This window comes from Vicugna pacos, chromosome 27, assembly GCF_048564905.1.
Source record: "Vicugna pacos chromosome 27, VicPac4, whole genome shotgun sequence".
In the NCBI taxonomy this organism is placed as follows: Eukaryota; Metazoa; Chordata; class Mammalia; order Artiodactyla; family Camelidae; genus Vicugna; species Vicugna pacos.
The window spans coordinates 19914820-19933467 of NC_133013.1; the positions used below are offsets into that span (position 1 = coordinate 19914820).

General features: G+C 46.5%; 1 protein-coding gene across 4 annotated transcripts in view; it reads right to left on the reverse strand.

Moving 5' to 3' along the window:
- The window catches only part of HOMER2 (homer scaffold protein 2), an 85605-nt gene that overhangs the window by 29146 nt on the left and 37811 nt on the right, over positions 1-18648 (reverse strand). For all 4 annotated transcript variants that reach the window (XM_072950876.1, XM_072950877.1, XM_072950878.1 and 1 more), the window contains exon 2: positions 10566-10722. In XM_072950876.1, coding sequence (XP_072806977.1) covers positions 10566-10722 — 157 coding nt within the window. The remainder of the gene's footprint in view (positions 1-10565; positions 10723-18648) is intronic.

Sequence of the window (18648 nt, forward strand, 5' to 3'; positions counted from 1 at the left end):
CTTTATTGCATGTTTTCCAGACAACTGGATGCAGCAGTTCGTCAAAAGCTCTGCCTGCTTTCACTGGACACTATCAAGGAATGGGGGCAGAGGAGTGAGGTATGGAAAACACAGATCCAAATCAGGGGCAAGGATAAGGGAATGTTTCCTGGACTTCAAAAGCTAGCTGGGTTCTGGCTCAGCTCCAGGCAGGACCAATGTCGTGGAATGAAAGCAGGCCAAGGGAGAGCACGTGGCTGGGAGCTGGATCAGAGCGGATCACGGGATCCCAGAAAGTCAACCCTGATCACTTCTCCATCACCAGGCTCCTTGGACGGCAAAGCAATGACCAGACCCGTCCAGAAACTTGATTCATTCTAAATATTTCTGCTCTTTCACAACAGACCTCTGCCTCTAGGTCAGCCTCCACACCCCCTCCCTGAGGTCTCCTTGAAAGACAGATGACAGAGGATGACAGACCTCTGAAGCTAGTCTCAAACAGACTGTCCCAGGGTCAAACTGGAATAATAATAGTCATGCTGCCCCCTGCCCCTGGTATCTCCTGAGAACTTAACAGTTCCTACGATAGTTTTTCACAGTCTTTCATCTCATCTCCAGTTTTACAGACGGGGAAACTGAGGTGCAACAAAGTCCAATGACTTGCTCAAGGTCCTAAGACTAGCAACTGGTTAAAAAGAATATAATGTATGTATACAAAACAATGATTAACTAAATCTATATTTACGCTGCTTGGGGGTTCATTCAACTTCTTAAATCTGTGAACTCATCGATTTTGGAAAATTCATCAGTTTCTAGAAAATCCTCAACCGTCCTCTCTATGCATGTTGCCCCCGCTCCATTCTCCCTCTCCTTCTGGGACTCCAACTACGCATACGCTAGGTCTTCTGAGTTCTGTCCAACATGGTTTACACTCTTAACAGTTTCACCCCCAGATTCTTGATTCTCTTCATTTCAACTTGATCATCATTTCTATTGATCTCTTGTCCAGTTCACTTATCTTGGCTGTTGATATATTTGAGCAGCTGTTAAGCCTATCCATTGGGTTTCAAATTTCAGACTTTGTCATTTTTCAGTTCTAGAATATCCATTTGATTCTTTAAAAAAAATTCTAAGCTTCTGGAACTATTCTCCTTCTTTTCGTCTATTTTGTCCACTTTTCCCTATATTTCCTTGAATTTATTAATCACAGTTATTTAAAAATCCTTGATGCTAACTCTTAACATTTGGATTATTTTTGAATCTACTTCTGTTCTCTAGTTTTGCCCTCTTGATTCTAGGCATGTGGTAATTTTTTTTATTGTACAGTAGAAAATGGGTATAAAAGGACTATTAGGGCTTCACACAACGTAACCACCTACCAGGGAGAATCTTCCCTTTCCTCTGCTAGGCAAGCAGAGCAGACAGGGAATCCCTAGCTCCCTCAGGGACTGAGCGTCAGTTCTGGTAAGGCTCAGTCTGCCTCTGGTTCACCCCTGTGTTTAGGGCAGGCCTTCTAAAGCTTTCACCTGAGAGCCTGGCAGGTCTTTATCTCCTCTTCCCTGAAAGATGGCAGGAGATTCACTCCTGTCCGTCACAGGTTTTCAGCTTCATTCCGTAGCCTTCCAAATCTATGCATCTTCAAAATGTGGCAAACCTTAAAGGAGAAGCTAGCCATGTCTTTGGGGCCACTCAGGTCTCCAATTCTGTCACTCAAGTTCCAAAATCTCTTCTGCTTCTCTGTTCCCCAGGTGTAGTCTTTCCCAGGGACCAAGCCTGGTTTTTCAGCATCTTGCCGCTCCTGAGTAGGGTATGGAGATACCCAGCGTCAATTCCCCTCTCCCTCTGGGGCTTTCCTGTCTTTACTGTTCTCGTCTCAGACCCATTGGCAGGTGTTTGCTTTCTAAGCAATTTTACTCTGCCTTTCAGACATGCCCAGTTTAACCCTTTACACTGGCACAGACTTGGAATTCAGCAAATGTCCTGTGGGTAAAACCAGCCATGGGTTTGAAGCCCCTCAAGTGTCCACTTTGTCCCTCTAGCCCTGTGCACCGCCAAATGTTTTGTTAGTGTCTCTTTCTCCCAGCATCATCTCCATACCTGGCCAAGCCCCAATCTCTACCCAGACACCCAGGACTGGCAAATGCTCGCAATAGAGAAAAGAGCAACTGACTGTCACCTCTGAGTGGTCCTCAGCTGTCTGGAATTTCAGTCCCTCTAGTCCCCAACATTTCTACAGTTCCCTGATGCCTTCAGGTTGTGCTTATCCAACTTTTTCTAGTTGCCATCAGAAGGAACACTGGCCTGCTGGAATCTATGTATTTTACTCAAAAGCAGAAGTGCTGAATTATGGAGATGTAATTTACTATGTGTCTCAAGTGACACTTTCCTATAATGTTTATGGGAAGTATGCAACCTCTCATAAGGTTGCCGTTTATATCAAGAAGCAAAATTGAACTTCAACATGCCAATGTAGCTTATTCGTTATAACTTCAAATAGGTAGCTAAGATTAGCCACAGACACTCCCCAAGTCCTCCGATCACCCAGGGCTCACTATAAGCAGTGATTTCAGACCTCTCACCTACCACCCAGCTCTTTCCTCCTCTCCTGTATTACGTGGGTGTTGGTGGCGGCTGGGGTGGAGGTAGAGAAATGGATCAGAACACCCAGCCTATAATTTAGTTCACCAAACCCACCCTACTTCATTTTCTCCAGTCTTACAAGAGAAGGGTCCATTCACCTGCCCAGAACTAAGCCTCCTTCAGTCCCCTAGGTCCCATCTCCTCCCCCCCACCCCCAGGATGTCCCTCCTACTCAACTAATGCACTAGGTGCTCATCACCACAGACCCAGAGTAGACAAAATGTCTATTCACTCCTGGAACATGAACTCCCAGTCTTGAGGGACCTCTTCATCAAAACTTTGCAGTGGGAGTGCCTTTGTCCTCCTCATCCCCTGCTGACATGCCCGCTCTGCTGGGGGACTGCTTTGATCCTGGTTCAGCACCACTACCTCTCACTCTGTCACTGGCATCAAGGTGTCTAGGCGTTTACCAAACACAACCGACAGGATCCCATGAACTGGAGGTCAGCCAGGAGGGAGAAAAAGGAAAGCCTGCTCCCTTCACTGTGCTGCTCCTGCAGTCCCTCGGGCTGGTTCTCTGTAGACCTTGCCACATTCTGGCTGTCTCCTAATGACTCACCAAAGGCTCTGGGACTTCTGGAACTTCCAAGATCCATCGGGGAGGAGAAAGAAGAAAGAGGAAGAAAAGCCATCATTTATTCTCCAGTACCCTTTACACTGCCACGACTCACCAGAGGTAGCTGGTCTGAACAATCTCAAGGTCATAACAGTCAACCCATCTCTACAATTTGTGAGGCAATTGACTGGCTATTCTCCCAGGAAAGGCAGTGCACTGAACCTTCTCAAAAAGCAAGACTGACAGCTAGGGCAATCTAGCCATCAAAAAATGGTCAATCCTAGAACCTTATTCCTTCCTTTCCCACTAACAAGAGAACTCCATCCTGTGCTATACTCGGCTCAGCCCACCAAGACCAAGTCCTCTCCTGAGAAGCTGGGCAGATGGAAGCTTCTAAGGATGCATTCCTTCTGTGTATGTTCCTCTTGGGTCCCCAGATCACTTCCGGTTAATTGCTCTTGCACCTGGAATCCACCTCAACGTCTCTGTTTCTCTTTGAGGCTCTGACTCATTTTTGACTTTTGCCCTCCTCAGGCATGCATGAAGGAGTGAAAGAAAGTGGACACATATGAAAAGAACTTTTGTCTACTCTGGGTCTGCTACGGTGAGTGTCCAGTGCAGCTGTGAGAGCAGGAGGGACGTTCTGGCAGTAGAAGATGGGATCTGAGGGAGGCTTAGTTCTGGGCTGGCGAATGGACCCCTTTCTTGTGAGACTGGAGCGAATAAGGTAGGTTGAGTCTGATGGACATAAGTTACCAGCTCAATTTCACTAGTAATGTGGAAATTCCATTACCATTACCGCTATATACTCACCAAATGCAAAATACGTCTGATGATACCAAGGGTGGGAATGAGGGGTGATGGGAGCTCTCAGAGATGGGCAAAATCACTTTGAAAACCAACGTGGCTTTCTGTGATAAAGTTTAAAATGCACATCCCCTACCACCCAGCAATCCACTCCTAAGTATATACCTGAGAGAAACCTTTGCATAGGTACACCGGGAGAAACGTACAGAAACGTTCACAGTAGCAGCGTTTACAAAAATAAACGTCCACCACCAGCCGAACGGATAAACTGTGGGATACTCATATAATGAAATACTATCCAGCTGTGAAAATTAGCCGAAGCTACAGGTTTCAGCATGGATGACAAAAACATAATGTTAAGCAAACAAAAAAAGTCACAAAAGAAGACATCCAATATGAGCCTCCAGTATAATTCTATTTATATAAAAATCAAAAATAGGGGGAAGGTATAGCTCAAGTGGTAGAGTGTGTGCTTAGCATACACAAGGTCCTGGATTAAATCCCCAGTATCTCCATTAAAAAATAAAAAATAAACTAATAATAAAGAAATAAATAGACCTAATGACCCCCCCCAAAATTTTGAAAAATAAAAAATAGGTGTAAGTAAATAATATACTAGGGCAAAGGTCAACAAACCACAGCTCCCAGGCCAAATCCAGCCTGCTTTTATAAATAAAGTTTTATTGGTACACAGCCATACCCATCCACTTATAAACTGGCTTATAGCTGTTTCCTTACTACAAGAGAAAAGTTGAATAGCCCTGAGAGAAACTATGATTCATTTAAAAAAAATTACTATCAGGCCATTTAGAGAAAGTCTGCCAACCTCTGATTTAGGGATTATATACACAGGTGGCAAAAATATAAAGAAAAGTAAGGGAACGCATAATACAAATTTCAAGAGAGTGGTAACATTTTGTGGGATGGTTGGCAGGTGCATACATTAGGGAGAGGCCGAGAACGGACTTCTGAAGGACTAGTAGAGGACGGACTTCCTCAACCGGGTGTCGGGTACATGAGTGTTGGCTTTATTATCAGACATTAAATGGCACAGATACACAACTAAAAATAAAGCACACAAAACTAACAAAGCTGTCAGGGAGGCGAATCTGCAGGGTGAGCAGAAGCTTGTGGAAAGAGAAGGTGGTACCCTGTGCCTGAAGACACCGGAAAACTGTGTTAGGGGCAGAGGAAGTGGCCAGACCTCTGGGTTCTGGCCTCAGGGGAAATGGGGGCTCAGCAGACTCTGGGGTCACAGGATGGAGGATGTCACCCAGCAGGAGGGGAGGGGACAGAAGTTCAAGAGCAGAGCCTGGGTAGAAGGTGACTCTAGGCAGCACCAAGGAAGAGCCAGCAAAGAAGTGAAGGAGTGCAGGGGGCGGTCGGGACAGTCAGGAGGGAACAAGGAAGAATGAGGCCCTGGGTGTGGATGAAAAGGGCACATGTGGTTGTAACTGCAGCAGACTCAGCAGGACCAGAACTGGTGCCTCCCTGGGACTGGGGAAGGCCAGTTGCTGGGTGGGGGGGTGCACTTAGAAGTGAAGTCCAAAGTGGGGAGAGGCCAATTTAAAGCACAAGCTTTAATCTGGGCTCCCGTCCCTATGCCTCTTCCTCTTTTTTTGTGAATTCTCTCTGAAACTTTCACTGAGAAAAAAAGAGACTTGAGAGAAAAAGACCCAGTTCCTGCAGATCCCTGGAACCAGGTTTTCGGAAAATGCATAAAACACCCATAATCGAGAGGTACTTGGAAGAAGCAAAAAGCTAAGCTCTCTAGTCTCTAGTCTAGTTCTGGTCTTCAGAGAAGGCTGCTTGTTGCAAAATGGGAGACAGGTCCCCCGGATTCCTCTCCAAGGCAAGTTTTCCCAAATCCAGGGAAATTAACTTTGAAGTTTCCTACAAGAAGTTGGGAATGAGTTACAGCAATTAAAACACATGTTGCCTGCTTCCAGAGTAGGTAGTAATAGATGCTTTTATTCTGGTTTTAATACCACAGTCAGGGAAGAAAAGATACTGACATTCATTGAAATCCTACTGTGTGCGGAGAAACTTCCATACGCTCTCTCCCTTAACAGAAGGTGCTCTGTATTTATCCAAAAGAGGAAATGATAACGGTGGGTGGAGGAGGGGACCCTGACTGTGTTTTTGAGAACAAGTTCACATTCTCAGAAGAAAATACCCAACAAGTCAGGATTTCAGAGGCTTATAGCCTCTGAACCGTGGCGATCAGGCAGTACATAGCAGGTGCTAAATATTTGTAGAAACAATGACCTCCAAGATCTCTTCCAATATAGGTTTCTGTGAGCCTATAAATAACTGAGAACCAAGGGCAGGAGAGCCTTCCAGAGCACACGGGAGAAACACCTGCTCCAGGCACGTCTTGTCTACAGGCGCAGGCAATTTCTCCCAAGGATGGCAATGATTAACTCAGCCTGTAAAGACTGCCGACAGCACAATGAAATCGAGTGCTGCGATGGCTCAATTAACAAATGCTCTGGAAACGGAGTTCCCTTTTAATGGAGCTGGCTGATCTACCCAAAAACCTCACCATCAATCATGTCTGTTGGGGGTGGCTGTCGGTGATGGGACGGCTCCCATCAGTGGTCCGGGAAGCTGGAAGGTGGGAGGCGCCCTCACGTGGCTCCCATCTGTCCACGCACGGGACTGAGCCTGGGTGACATTCTGAGGTTTTGGTTCTGGTTCCTTCTTGTTGGGGACGCTACCCTGGCCCACTGTCCTTCGGTGGACATGGCACATCTACTGCAGCCTGACTCATCACCCACTCACTAACCCACCCATGTCTGTGGTGTTGCCCACTCTAGCTTGGTGCTGGGAATCTGAAGTCGAGCCAAGCCTGGCCCCCAGAGAGTGCAGTTTCCTGGTGGCACAGAAGTGGGTGAACAGACCCCTGGGCAATGCTGGGGTGAGGCACCACAGGATTCCCACCCACTTATGCCTTTAGCAGCAGCTGGACCTGACGAGTGAAATATTTTCCCCGAGACGAAGGAAACACCTTAGTGTTTCAGGAAGAAAGAAGAAAAAGTCTGAGCAGAGACTTTTCCTATGATGAGCAGCACCAATGGCTTTCAGGGGAAAGAGGCCTCCCCTGCGTCCCTCCCAAGGAGCACACGACAACTGCTTGGGCAGGGGAGAGGAGCTTGGGCCCACGATGGGCCCTTTGCTCACAACGACTTCCAAGTCTCTTCCATCCCAGCAACTTGTTACTGAAGCACATCACCTCCTTCATTAGGGAGGGTTGAAGCAGGCTTGCCCTCCCAGACTGCAACAGCCTCCTGCCTAGGGAGGGACGGCTGGCCCAGAAGCACCAAGCAGAAGCTCAAGGTCATGGACTCAATGTGGCCAGGCCAAGAGAGAGAAAGGCAGGACCCGGGGCCCTGGGCCTGCCCAAGTTCAGAGGGGCAGCCTATGGGCCAAGACAGCCCCAAAGGCCAAAGGCATCAGATCATCTGTCATCTTAGTTCAGATAACACTTGGGATCAAAGGCCTAAAACAAAGTGGGGCTGTCCCAGTGTACTGGGATGCAACGATGGGGACGCCAGGGGTAGGGTGGAGTAGGGGCATGAGGCCAGAGCCCCGTGACAGGAAGGGACTGGCATCCGCTCAGCAGAGTGCACCCGATTCCAGTCCCTAGAGAGGAGGGAGATCTATCTGGATTATTCAGGCAGGGTGGAAGCTGGGGATGGAAAACTAGGAACTCAGTCACAGGTCGGGAGGAAGACACTGCAGAGGACCAGGCAGCGGCAACAGCTGCCACAACGCTGGGGCATCGCCATCCTGGGGCCCTTCTCCCTGACCCACCTGACCCGTGGGGCAGCGGGAGGCGCAGGGTCTGACCTGGACCTGGGCTATTGGTTTTGCACGCTGTTGCTCATCAGCTGGAGGAAAGGTCAGCAGGGCTGAGGGGGCACGGGGACCATGGTGTTCTGTGCTCTCGTTCTCAGGGCAGGAGACGTGCCCTCCACCCTGGGCCCCAAGTGCCAGTCACAGAAACTAAACAACAAAGGCTTGTCCCTACCTCCCCACTCCCCTGGGCCTTCTGTCCCTCACAGGACACACCCTTTTGCAGAACAATGCCCTGTCACAGTTGCGGTGCCCCAGGGGCAAGGCAGGAACTCTGGGTGAGCTCTCGGAACCCAGGTGACCCCAGGTGGCCCGGTACCACAGGAAGGGTGGCCTGAGACCCTTGGGCTCTGTCTCTGGACCCCAGTGGTGCCCCACAGGCTAGGCTCCCAATTCCCACTTTTTAAGTGACTCCATAACTTGGCAGATCCCTCTGAGCCGGAACGAGCCCTGTCCTGCCGCTAGGGGCTGGCCCGTCCGCCCACACCATCTGATTTCTTAGAGCCGGCTCATTTGGCTCAGACCCCACACTGCCTCAGCCTTCAGGAACTGCAGGGCCGTCCAATGCAGTGGCTGACACACTGACAAATCACTAAAAGCCCAGCTAATAGGACTAAAGCACTTTTTCTAAGAAAATCACTTTATCTGTATTTAAGCCACTTAGATCCTTGGATAACTTAACCAACAGAAGCGCAAACCCATCTCAAGGATGGCAGGTGAACTGACAGACTCAGAAAGCAGGTCAGCTGGGTTTACCACCCCTAGGAGAACACGCTAGTCAGAGCTGAGGAGATTCCAGCCCAAAAGCACGGAGAGGAAAGTGGGGATACAACTGCGGTATCACCACATCTCCCAGAAGGAGAAGACACAATAAAGGCCCCTTTTAGATATTCAGTCCTCAAACACAAGGTGCCTCACCAGATCCCTGCCCTCCCTCGTCTTCCTGCTCGTGGGGGAAGCCTGCGCCAGCCCGGAGGGTCGGGAGCTGGGGTCCGAGGAGCTGGGCGCAGGCACCAGCCCGGCAAGCCTCACCGGCAGCGTGAACTCGGCAGGTCATGGCCTCTGCTTGACCCCAGCCCACAAAATGAGGACTTCTGGGCTCCCCTCCTGAGTAGCAGGAAGGGTTGTGGCAACTGGAAGGAAGAGAAAGAGGATCACGGGGCCAAGCTCCTTTATCTGCAGCCCCCACGGTGCTGAGAGTACAGAGGAGGCCCTTACTAAAAGGAGAATTTTGCCTTAAAACAGGAGCCTCATCAGGAGATCAGGAGGCACTACAGCTCTCACGCTTTCCCTGGGGGATCTTCAGTGGAAGCTTCTGTTGCCTTCTGCTGTGTGGTGGTGGGGGGGGTCATGAAGGGAGCAGCCTACAGCCAGACCCCGCTGTGCTCCCCAGCCCCCACCCACGTCCCCAGCCCCCACAGCCTAGGAACGCTGGCCAAGAGGCAGAGGTCAGGACGGACTGCAGTGGGGGAGAGGAGGCGGCCAGTCAGAGGCTACTGCAACCATCCAAGCAAGACTGTACCAGGACAAGAGTTATGGCTTTGAAACAAGGTATGAGATATAAACATGAGACACTTCAAAGGCAGATTCATTTGACCAACTAAAAAGGGAATAATTCTGTGCTTTTGTTTTCTTTCTTTCTTTCTCTCTCTCTCTCTTTTTTTTTAGCAACAAATGACTGGGAAATGAAAATGGAGAGGTGATTTAGAGGGCTATTAGAGGAATTCTGCTTCAGATACACTGAATTTCAGGTGACAGAGGATAATCCATGTCCATCAGGATAAACCCAGATTAAAGACAGAAAAGAAATTACAAAGCATCAAGTCTACTTCATTTCCTTTTGTGAACTGGGTGATATGTCTATTGAGATCCCTTTTTTATTCCACACCCATAACAATGTGGCAAAAGTATAGAGGAAGACAGCAGAATGATAAAAGCACCAGGTGAAAAATTATTTTAAGAAACTCCCATGCCTCATAGCACCAAAACCAGATGTGCTACAATACCTAGTGCTGGCAAAGGGGCAGTAAACTGGCATTCTCATCCATGCTGGAAGAAAGAACTCTTTGGAAAGCCATTTGGCAACACACATCAAGAGCCATAAAGCGTTAACATTCTGACCTATAACATTACTTCCAGGAATCTATCCTAAGGAAACAGCCCAAAGAAAGCAACAGATATGATGAATGAGTGAGGGTTTTTGTTTCGTGAAGATGCTCATTATCTATAATAGTAAAAAACTGGAAGCCGTATCAGTGTCTAACCATAAGGGAGGAGACTGAGAACATTATAGGCCCTTAGAGGAATTATTAAAATAGCATTACAATGCTAGTTATGAAGACAATGTGGTAACAGGGAAATCTTTTTTTTTCATTTGCCATAATTTTAAACGAAAAAAGTAAAAAAAGTGGGATCTGTGATTATAAAGACATGATGACAATAACATCTCTGTTAAAAGGTGGTAGGATTTAGGGTGCAGCCTTTTCCCTTCACTTTCCACTTTTTGTTTTGTTGGGTTTTTTTGTTTGTTTTGGGGGGAGGTAATAAGGTATTTATTTATTTTGATGGAGGTACGGGGGATTGAACCCAGGACTTTGTGCATGCTAGGTGCGTGCTCTATCACTGAGCTATACCCTCCCTGTCCCTCCACTTTTCACATGTATCATGTTGCTTTTGATGAAAAATAAGTGACTGGGAATGTTAAAGTTAGGCGGCGGGATGGTACCTTGGCTCCATCCACACTGATGATCCGATAGCTGTTCCTTGTGACATCGTAGAAGTAGGAAACCGTGACCGCCTGCTTGCTCGCAGGCACCCAGTTCTTCTTGGTGTTCGGGTCGATCTGGAAGACGTGCGCGCGGGTGGTGAAGATGGGCTGTTCTCTGCAAGTGGAGAGATGGGCACGTGAGTTGATGGAACATGACGTTATGTATAATTTATGATTTCTAAGCCACCTAAGATCTTAATCGTTTATGGGGAAACATACATATGCATGAGAACAATTAAAACAAGAAACAAGAAGTGAGGAGAAAAAAGAGACACCAGTGGAGTCAGAGTCGTTACTGAAACCCAACACCCTGAGGCTGTGGGGCAACTGACCTAAGGAACAATTGGCTTAAAAGGCAGCTCCTCATGCAGTGTTTCTGCATCCGGTCAAGTGTCCTGTTCTTTTTCTGACATCCCGTTGGCATTTTTAGGATTTTGCAACAAATTTATTTGGGGGGATTCTGTAACAATTTTAGGATTCTGCAAACCATTTGTGACTTCACATTATATTTCTATTAAATACTTCTCAAATTTGCAGCATTTTATGAATAATACATTCATTAATTGACCAAACCTTAAAGTTTTATGTTTCCAACTTTATAAACCTTTGGGTTTTATGTAAAATTCATCAGATCTATCTCTTTTGCTATTCGTGCCTCTGGATTGTTGTGGCTTTTTCACTCCACATGTCTGTAAATTCCTAATGTGATTATTAACCAAATTAACACAGTATCAACGTTTCTTTCTGTTGAGTGGGGAATTAATTAGATCTTGACAATAAGCATTAAGAAATAAGGCAGATGGATAAAAATGGTAATTGATTTCACTGCATTTCATATTTCAGGGTATCTATTTCACAAAGTAATACAAAATGAATCACGGGCTCATTACAAAATATAATTATTTTTGAAGAAAGTCTTCAGGCAAACTGGCTTGAAAATCCTTTTAAGTGTTCTGAATAAGACAAAATAAGGGGGGAAAAGCCACCAGTATGTAAAAATAATCCTATCATTCATAAAATGCTATAGATTGGATAAGCACTTATTAGAGATAAAAATTAAATCAAAATTAGAAAAATTATTTTTTTAATCCTCACAATGTCAAAGAGATGACATAAAAGAATAGGACACCCAAGTGGATACAAAAAATAAAATCAAAAGGGAAAAGTGAATTTTAAATATTCTGGTCTCTGGATGGAGTGGTTTCAGGCAAGCCGCCTCTGAACCCATCCTGACTATAGAAGGCTCATTATTGGAAAGAAAGCTGTTTTCCTAGCAGAGAACTTTTTCCTAGAAAAGCAATTTACTATGCATTTGAGCCTCACGCAAGGGATACTAAATAACGCCATGAACACCAGCATGAACCGTCCATTGTGGTTGTAGAGAAATGCAAAAACTTTTTCATGACTATTCCCCTGAATGAATAAAAGCCAAGGGCATGCTCTTCATGCTACCTAAGTGCAGCTGTCTCTAGAGTCCAGCTTTCCAGAAGAACGGACAGAGCCCAGCATTCCCAGCCCCCCTGAGTCTTCCCTTCTAGGTGGTCCCAGGAGCAGGGAAAGTGTCTCTGGGATGTGGGTCACTAGGACGTCTGTCTTCCCTCACCAGTGACCAAGTTCACCCACCCACTCAGTCCTAAACTGACACCCAGCCGCAGGGTGACAGCCGCAGAAACAAAAGGAATATTCTCACTGTAATTTCCCCGCATCTGTGGTCCAGAAGGACCAGCCAGTGGGGGAGCGTGCGTGTGCCCGTCTCGTCAAGTCCACATGGGGAAGCCTGACATCTGCACCCCCAGCTGTGCTACTGCAGCCCAGGCTTCCCGTTTTGCTAATCATCCAAGTACAGCATCATGAAGGAAAACACTTGCTCACATGGAGTTCTGCATTTGGAAGAGGAGGGAGCGACTGAAAGGGCAGTAATACAGAAAAGGTTTTCTGAAAAGTTAAGTTATGCAGTGTATATAAATATCAAATCCTGTGCACCTGAAACTAATATAACGTTATAGGCCAATTATAGCTCAATTTAAAAAAACCTGATTTATGCTAAAATCTCTGTCTCCCTGGACAGAGCACTAACAAGCGGGGCCGGGGCCCACGATCAGGCAGGAGAGGAGCCTCCCAGGGGAAGGGGTCAGGCTTTCGGTCTTCCCTTGTGTCCTCCACACTGAGGAAGGGGGACTGGGTCTGGGTTTTGCACCCTTAGACCAGTGTTCCCTAAACCTCTGATAGGAATGAGCTGGAGCACTTAGGAAAAATACAAGTTCCTTGGCTCCAGCCAGGTTACCCCTGCAGGAACCTGGCTGTCCAGGGAAGGGGTCTGAGTAGCTCTGTTTTTAACAAGAGCTACAGGTGATTTTTATCCTCAAGGAAGCTGGAGAGAGATTCCCATTAGACATTATCAGATGATCTAGAAAAACATAGAAGTGACCCCCTACAGCCAGCATTGCTCCTCCGGGATGACACAGAAATGACTCCAGGACATCCCACAGCTTGAAGGGGACAACAGAGGGACCAAGGATCAGATCTCTGGGTGCAAAGGATGGGGGAAGGGGTCTGGGGAGGCAGAGGTGCTCTGGTCAGGACACAGAGCAGCCTATGGTGCCAAGCAGTGACCTTCAGAAAGCACTGTGTGTCCCTGAGACCTATAGGAGTGAGAAAGTGAGGAAAGCAAGGTGGAGAGAGACAGAGGTGAGGACTGGGAGACAAGAGAAGGTGGTAGAGCTTTCCAACTAGGGACAAGGAAAAGCCACTGTGAGTCATCTGCTTGGCATGTCTCGGGTCCAGGCGAGTACGCAGACAAGAAGGGTCCCATCTCCAAATCTGTCTGCTCAGCTCTGGGGATGGACCGATGTCACTGCAGGTTGCCCTTGGGACCCCAACCAGAAATGCAAGGATGTTGGGACAGCGCCGTGGGCTCAGCTGGCCACACCCTCAGTGGCTGCAGCCCTGGTCACCATGGTCAGGCCTCTGCAGGGGAAGTGGCTGCTCCTTGTGGAGAGAGGCACTGAGACCCGGGAAGGGAGCTGCGTGTCCTGCCAACCCCATTCTTAGGTCGGCACCATGGGAGGAGGTCTAACTCCTGCATTCCTCAGGCCTGGGGCTCTGGGCTAGACAGGACCAGCCTGCCAGCAGCTGTGTGCCCAGGAAACTACCCACAGTACTGGGATTTCCACATGAATAACTAAGTCTGGGGCCACCAGGGAGTTCTATTTTATTCTTATAAAATTAAAAAATCTAATGGTATTTAAAGAAAAGGCAAAAAAGAAAGACAAGATGGAAAGAAAAGCCAGTTAATATTGAGCTAACATTTAGTTACTAGCCAGCTAATATTTACTGATTATTTGCCACCTGCCAGGTTTTGCACGCGAGCTCTCATTTAGGATCACGATGATTCTATGGGGAGGGTGCCCACAGTGGGAAATGGACCTCAGAGAGGCCAAGGATCTACCTTGGGTTACACAGTGAGTAAGGGGCAGATCTGAGACTTGAAGTTAGTTTTAAGTGACACAGATAACCTCCCACTTAACCATTACACTCTTTTCCTAAAAGTAACAGTTTCTGATGGGACTCCCAGTGATCTCCACCATGATCTTCACGCCCCTGTGTGATCTCCTTCCTGTAAGCATGGGTGGGACCTGCGACTTGCTTTTAACCAACAGAATATGGTGAAGGTGACAAGATGTCACTTGTGCAAACAGATTACAGGGGACTGAGACTTCTTTCTTGCTCGCAGACTCTCTCTTGCTGGCTTTGATGAAGCAGATTGCCATCTCAGGGAGTTCCACCCTGCAGGAATTGAGGGTGACCTCCAGCAAGAGAGGAATGGAAGCCCTTAGCACAACACGCCTCAAAAACTGAAATTCTGCCAACGACCACTGAGAATCTTATCTTTCCGCACTCAAGCCTTCAGATACGACCCCAGTCTTGGCTGGCACCTTGACGACACCTTCTCAGAGACCTTGAAGCAGAGGCCACAGCTAAGCCATTCCCAGGCTCTTGACCTACAGAAATGTGTTTTGTTTTAAGCCACTATGTTGGTGGCACTTTATCACCCAGTGATAGGTAACTAACATATTGACCTTCACAGAAAATTCACTGCACACCGAGTAGATTGTATATGTTCTCATTTACCCTCTGGACGGGGCTGTGAGTGGGTATCATTATCTACATAGAAAACTGGGGGTCACAGGTTGATTTCAGGCAACTTGGAAAACAAATCTTTCCATTTTTATGGGCAAAATCAGAGTACAAACCTCACCATGAAATTCAGAAAAGCAGACCCCAACTCTGAAAGCACTGCCCTACCTGAGAAAGTAAAAGAGCTGGAACTAGGACACAGAAGTCAGTTCCTGTATGTGTGCAAATCAGTATAAATAGAAAAATTCAAGAGAGGCAGAACTTTCCAAGCCAAGAGGCCACCTCTCCTTCCCAGCAGGGAAAAGCTGAAGAGAGTGTATATCAAGAGAACAGAAACTACCTTCATACCCAATTTTATTCTCCTTTCTTTAGTGTTTGATGCTTAGGGAGTATATTTCAAATATACTCCCATTCCTTCTTCAGTGCTTTAAATAGAAAGCAGATGTTTCCGGATGGCAAAACGTTTCTTTAGGCAGACAATATAACCCACTGTTCCCTTGCATAGTCTTTTTAGAGCTGAATAAACACCAATTGCTGCTCATTGAACACATTTTGGAACCTGACAGTAATTGTCCCCAAGAATAATCAGACACTCTGTGGAACACATGTATGTTTGGAATATGAAAACCACTCGGCAGAGACCACTCCTGCTTTGAACGATTTCTGGCTTTGTGTGAAATGATTCTGCAAAGAACTGGCATGATTACTTTTTGCAGGAAAAATTTAAAAAAGAAAAATAATATTTTATCATAATCCTTCACTTGCAATGCTCACCAGACTTTTCCTGATGTGAACATGTAAAAACCTCACGATTCTTATTATTCCTACTTCTATTTGATTTGAATTAAAACAAACCATTCAAACATTATTTTACAGTCATTTAAAGTGTTTCAGAGTCTCACAGGATGCCCTAATTAGTTTATCTGTGTTGAGTCTTGAATCCTTCCAAACATCATTCCTACAGCACCAAGAGAAAGGCCTGCCCCCAACCTCGAGGGGCGCGGCATTGCCCCCCCCCAAGTTTCAGAGGCCTTCCCTGGCTCTATGCCCCACAGAACCAGCTCCAGGTGCATCAGAATAAGCCACAGGCCCCTGACCACCTGGCCCTGCCCCTTGCCAGACAGGCTCTGCTGCTTTTCTGTTAGCACTTCCAAAGCACCTGCGTTTTCACATGACCAGGCACATGCCCTTCGCTGGGCCTAAAATGTCCCTCCCCCATGGCCAGCCAGAAGGGCTCCTGTTAGTCCTCTGAGTCCTACCATAGCATCTTGAGACCTCTAATTTGTGCTCTCAGGATACAGGCCCTGGACTGAGCGCCTGCCATGAGGGACCAGAGCATGGGCTCAGCAGGCTCTTAGGCTTTGTTCTAGAAGGTCAGCAGGCCCCTAGCTGGCAGGGTCAATCATCAGAGCCTAGGACAAAGATCTGGGGGGAAAAGGAGAAAATGGACAAAAGGTTCTAGCATATTCTTCCATGCAAAGAACTTCACTAATTAGTGTACTGTGGTTCTACCTTCGTACAAAATCCCCATAATAAAGTTACCATTATTTGCAGATCTAGAACACCCAAGAAAATCAACTGAAAAAGTGAATATGAATAATAAAATTCAGTAAGGTGGCTGGGTGTAAAATTACTAATAAAAATAAAATCAATAGCCTTTCTATATACACAAATAACCAGATAGCCAATATAATGTACTTCTTTAAATTTCCATTTATAGTCACAGTCAAAAAGATAATTTCTAGGAATCTGTTTAAGAAGTAAGCAAGATCTGTACTAAATAAATAAATAAATAAAGATAACTTGTCAGGCATGCAAAAGAAAACTTTAACAAATAAGACATCCTGTTCTTAAACGGGAAAAATCAATACGAAGATATCAATTTCCCCTAAATTAAAACACACATTTAACAAAATACAAATGCCAACATAATTATTTTTAGAACTAGAAAGGTTATTCATGTGGAAAACTTAACATGAGAGGATAGCCAAGAAAATTCTGAAAATGAAGGGCAACGAGGAGGTTTAGCCACATCAGACTTTGAAATATATTTACTGTGAAGTTACAGCAAATGAAACGAGGCAGTATTAGCAAGTATATAGACAGACTAATGGAATAGAACAGAATCCAGAAACAGAAGCCCAAGGAATTACATATACGATGCAGGTAGTACTACCTGTCAGTGGGGACCAGGAATCATTCCATAAGCCCTGTTAGAACAATGGTCTAGCAACTCCCTGGGGAAAACCTGCACCTGCTGGACTTTAGCCACAAGTCTGTCTCCTTGCCTGGTCTGGGCCCCTTCAAGTGGGTCACAGCAGATCCATTTAAGTTATTTAAGTTATTTCTACCTGCCCTCAAACCGCCCAGATTAACAAATCTGATAAATGAGAGATCTCACGTCAGTCACATCTGTCACAAATCTTCCTGCTCCACTGAGTGGGGATTCCCTTTTTGGGTCACATTTACTTCAGGGAATAGAATGAGGCGAGGACCCCTGATGAACGCCGACAGGCTTTCCTGATGACGCTACCTTCTATCGTACAGGGTTTGACAGTTTTTCAGGAGCTCTTAGCCCACATTCTCCTGGGGGTCTCCAGTGATGTGAGTTGGACTAAGCTCCAGGACTGGTTCACAGGCTGAAGGCTGCCCCAGGGGGCCCATCAGGTCCACTGCCGCGTGCTTTGGTAGAGGGTCTGTCCTCTCCAAAAGGGGTAGTGGGTCCAGAGCAGTGAGTCTGGATCCCGACAGTTGGGAGGGGGAGAGGGGCAGAATTTCAGAAAAGCAAATCTGCAATGGAAGACAAATATTTGCATGGGGCGGGTGGGGGGGCTTCTCTGAGGATGCAGGCTAGGTAAACAGATTATGGGAGGACAAGACCAAGGACAGGATCAAGGGAGAATTTAAAACACAATTTAAAGCCAGCAATATTGCAATGCCGTCTCGTGTTCAAATGGCACCCTTCTACTCCTATACAGAAACCTCCTCCCTCCCTCACCCATCTCCTTCTACCCCAGCCCAGAGCCCAGAAAATCTGAGGGGTTTAGCAGGTGAGGTGGAAATGACCCTCCAGGCGTGAGCAGTCTGCTCAGAGACCAGCAGGTGCTACTTGTGGTTATAGGAGTGTGGAGGTGGGTGGTGGTGTCAAGAGATGAGAACTGAGGGTGGGCTAAAGCCAGAAAGCCATGGTCTGAGAAATCGGTCTTGATCTTGGGGACCACCATCTCCAACTGTGCTCCATGGAAAATTTATGTCAAAGCTATTTTCTCTCCCAAATACATTCCAAGAAATGTATATGTAGGGAAAATGTTAAATGCACGTGGATAGTTGTTCTCATAATTATGTGTTATCACTGTTAAGCAATTGTGTTCACTGCCCAAGACTGCTGGGAAATCACGTGTGATGCACCCACATCTATCATTTGAGCCACACATGGGCATGTGATCTGCACTTACAAACTTGCCACCACCTTGACAGGCACCTTCCATGCGTGATGTTTCACTGATGGAAGGGTTTCAACATATACTTGTGATTTTATTCCACATGTGGCATATTGAACATTTATACTAAAAAAAACTCATTCCACTTGGATCTACGGTGGAAAACAGGAGTTTTAAACAAACAAACAAAAAAGCACAGTTTTATGATTCATGTGCTGTGAACACCAAAAGCCAAGAATCAGAAAACATCCAAGTGATGATTTCTAAAAAACTAGGTGGCAGGCTGCTAAGTCATAAGGATTAATGATTCCTGGGACAGTTAATTCAAGAGAGGGCAAAATATTGTCAAAGGAACAGTTTGTGTTCTTCCTTTTGCTGTAACACATCTGTGCACAGAGATTTTCCTATTACACTGCAGTGAAAACAAAACACAGAAGGCTTTATGCTGTACCTGAAGATACGAC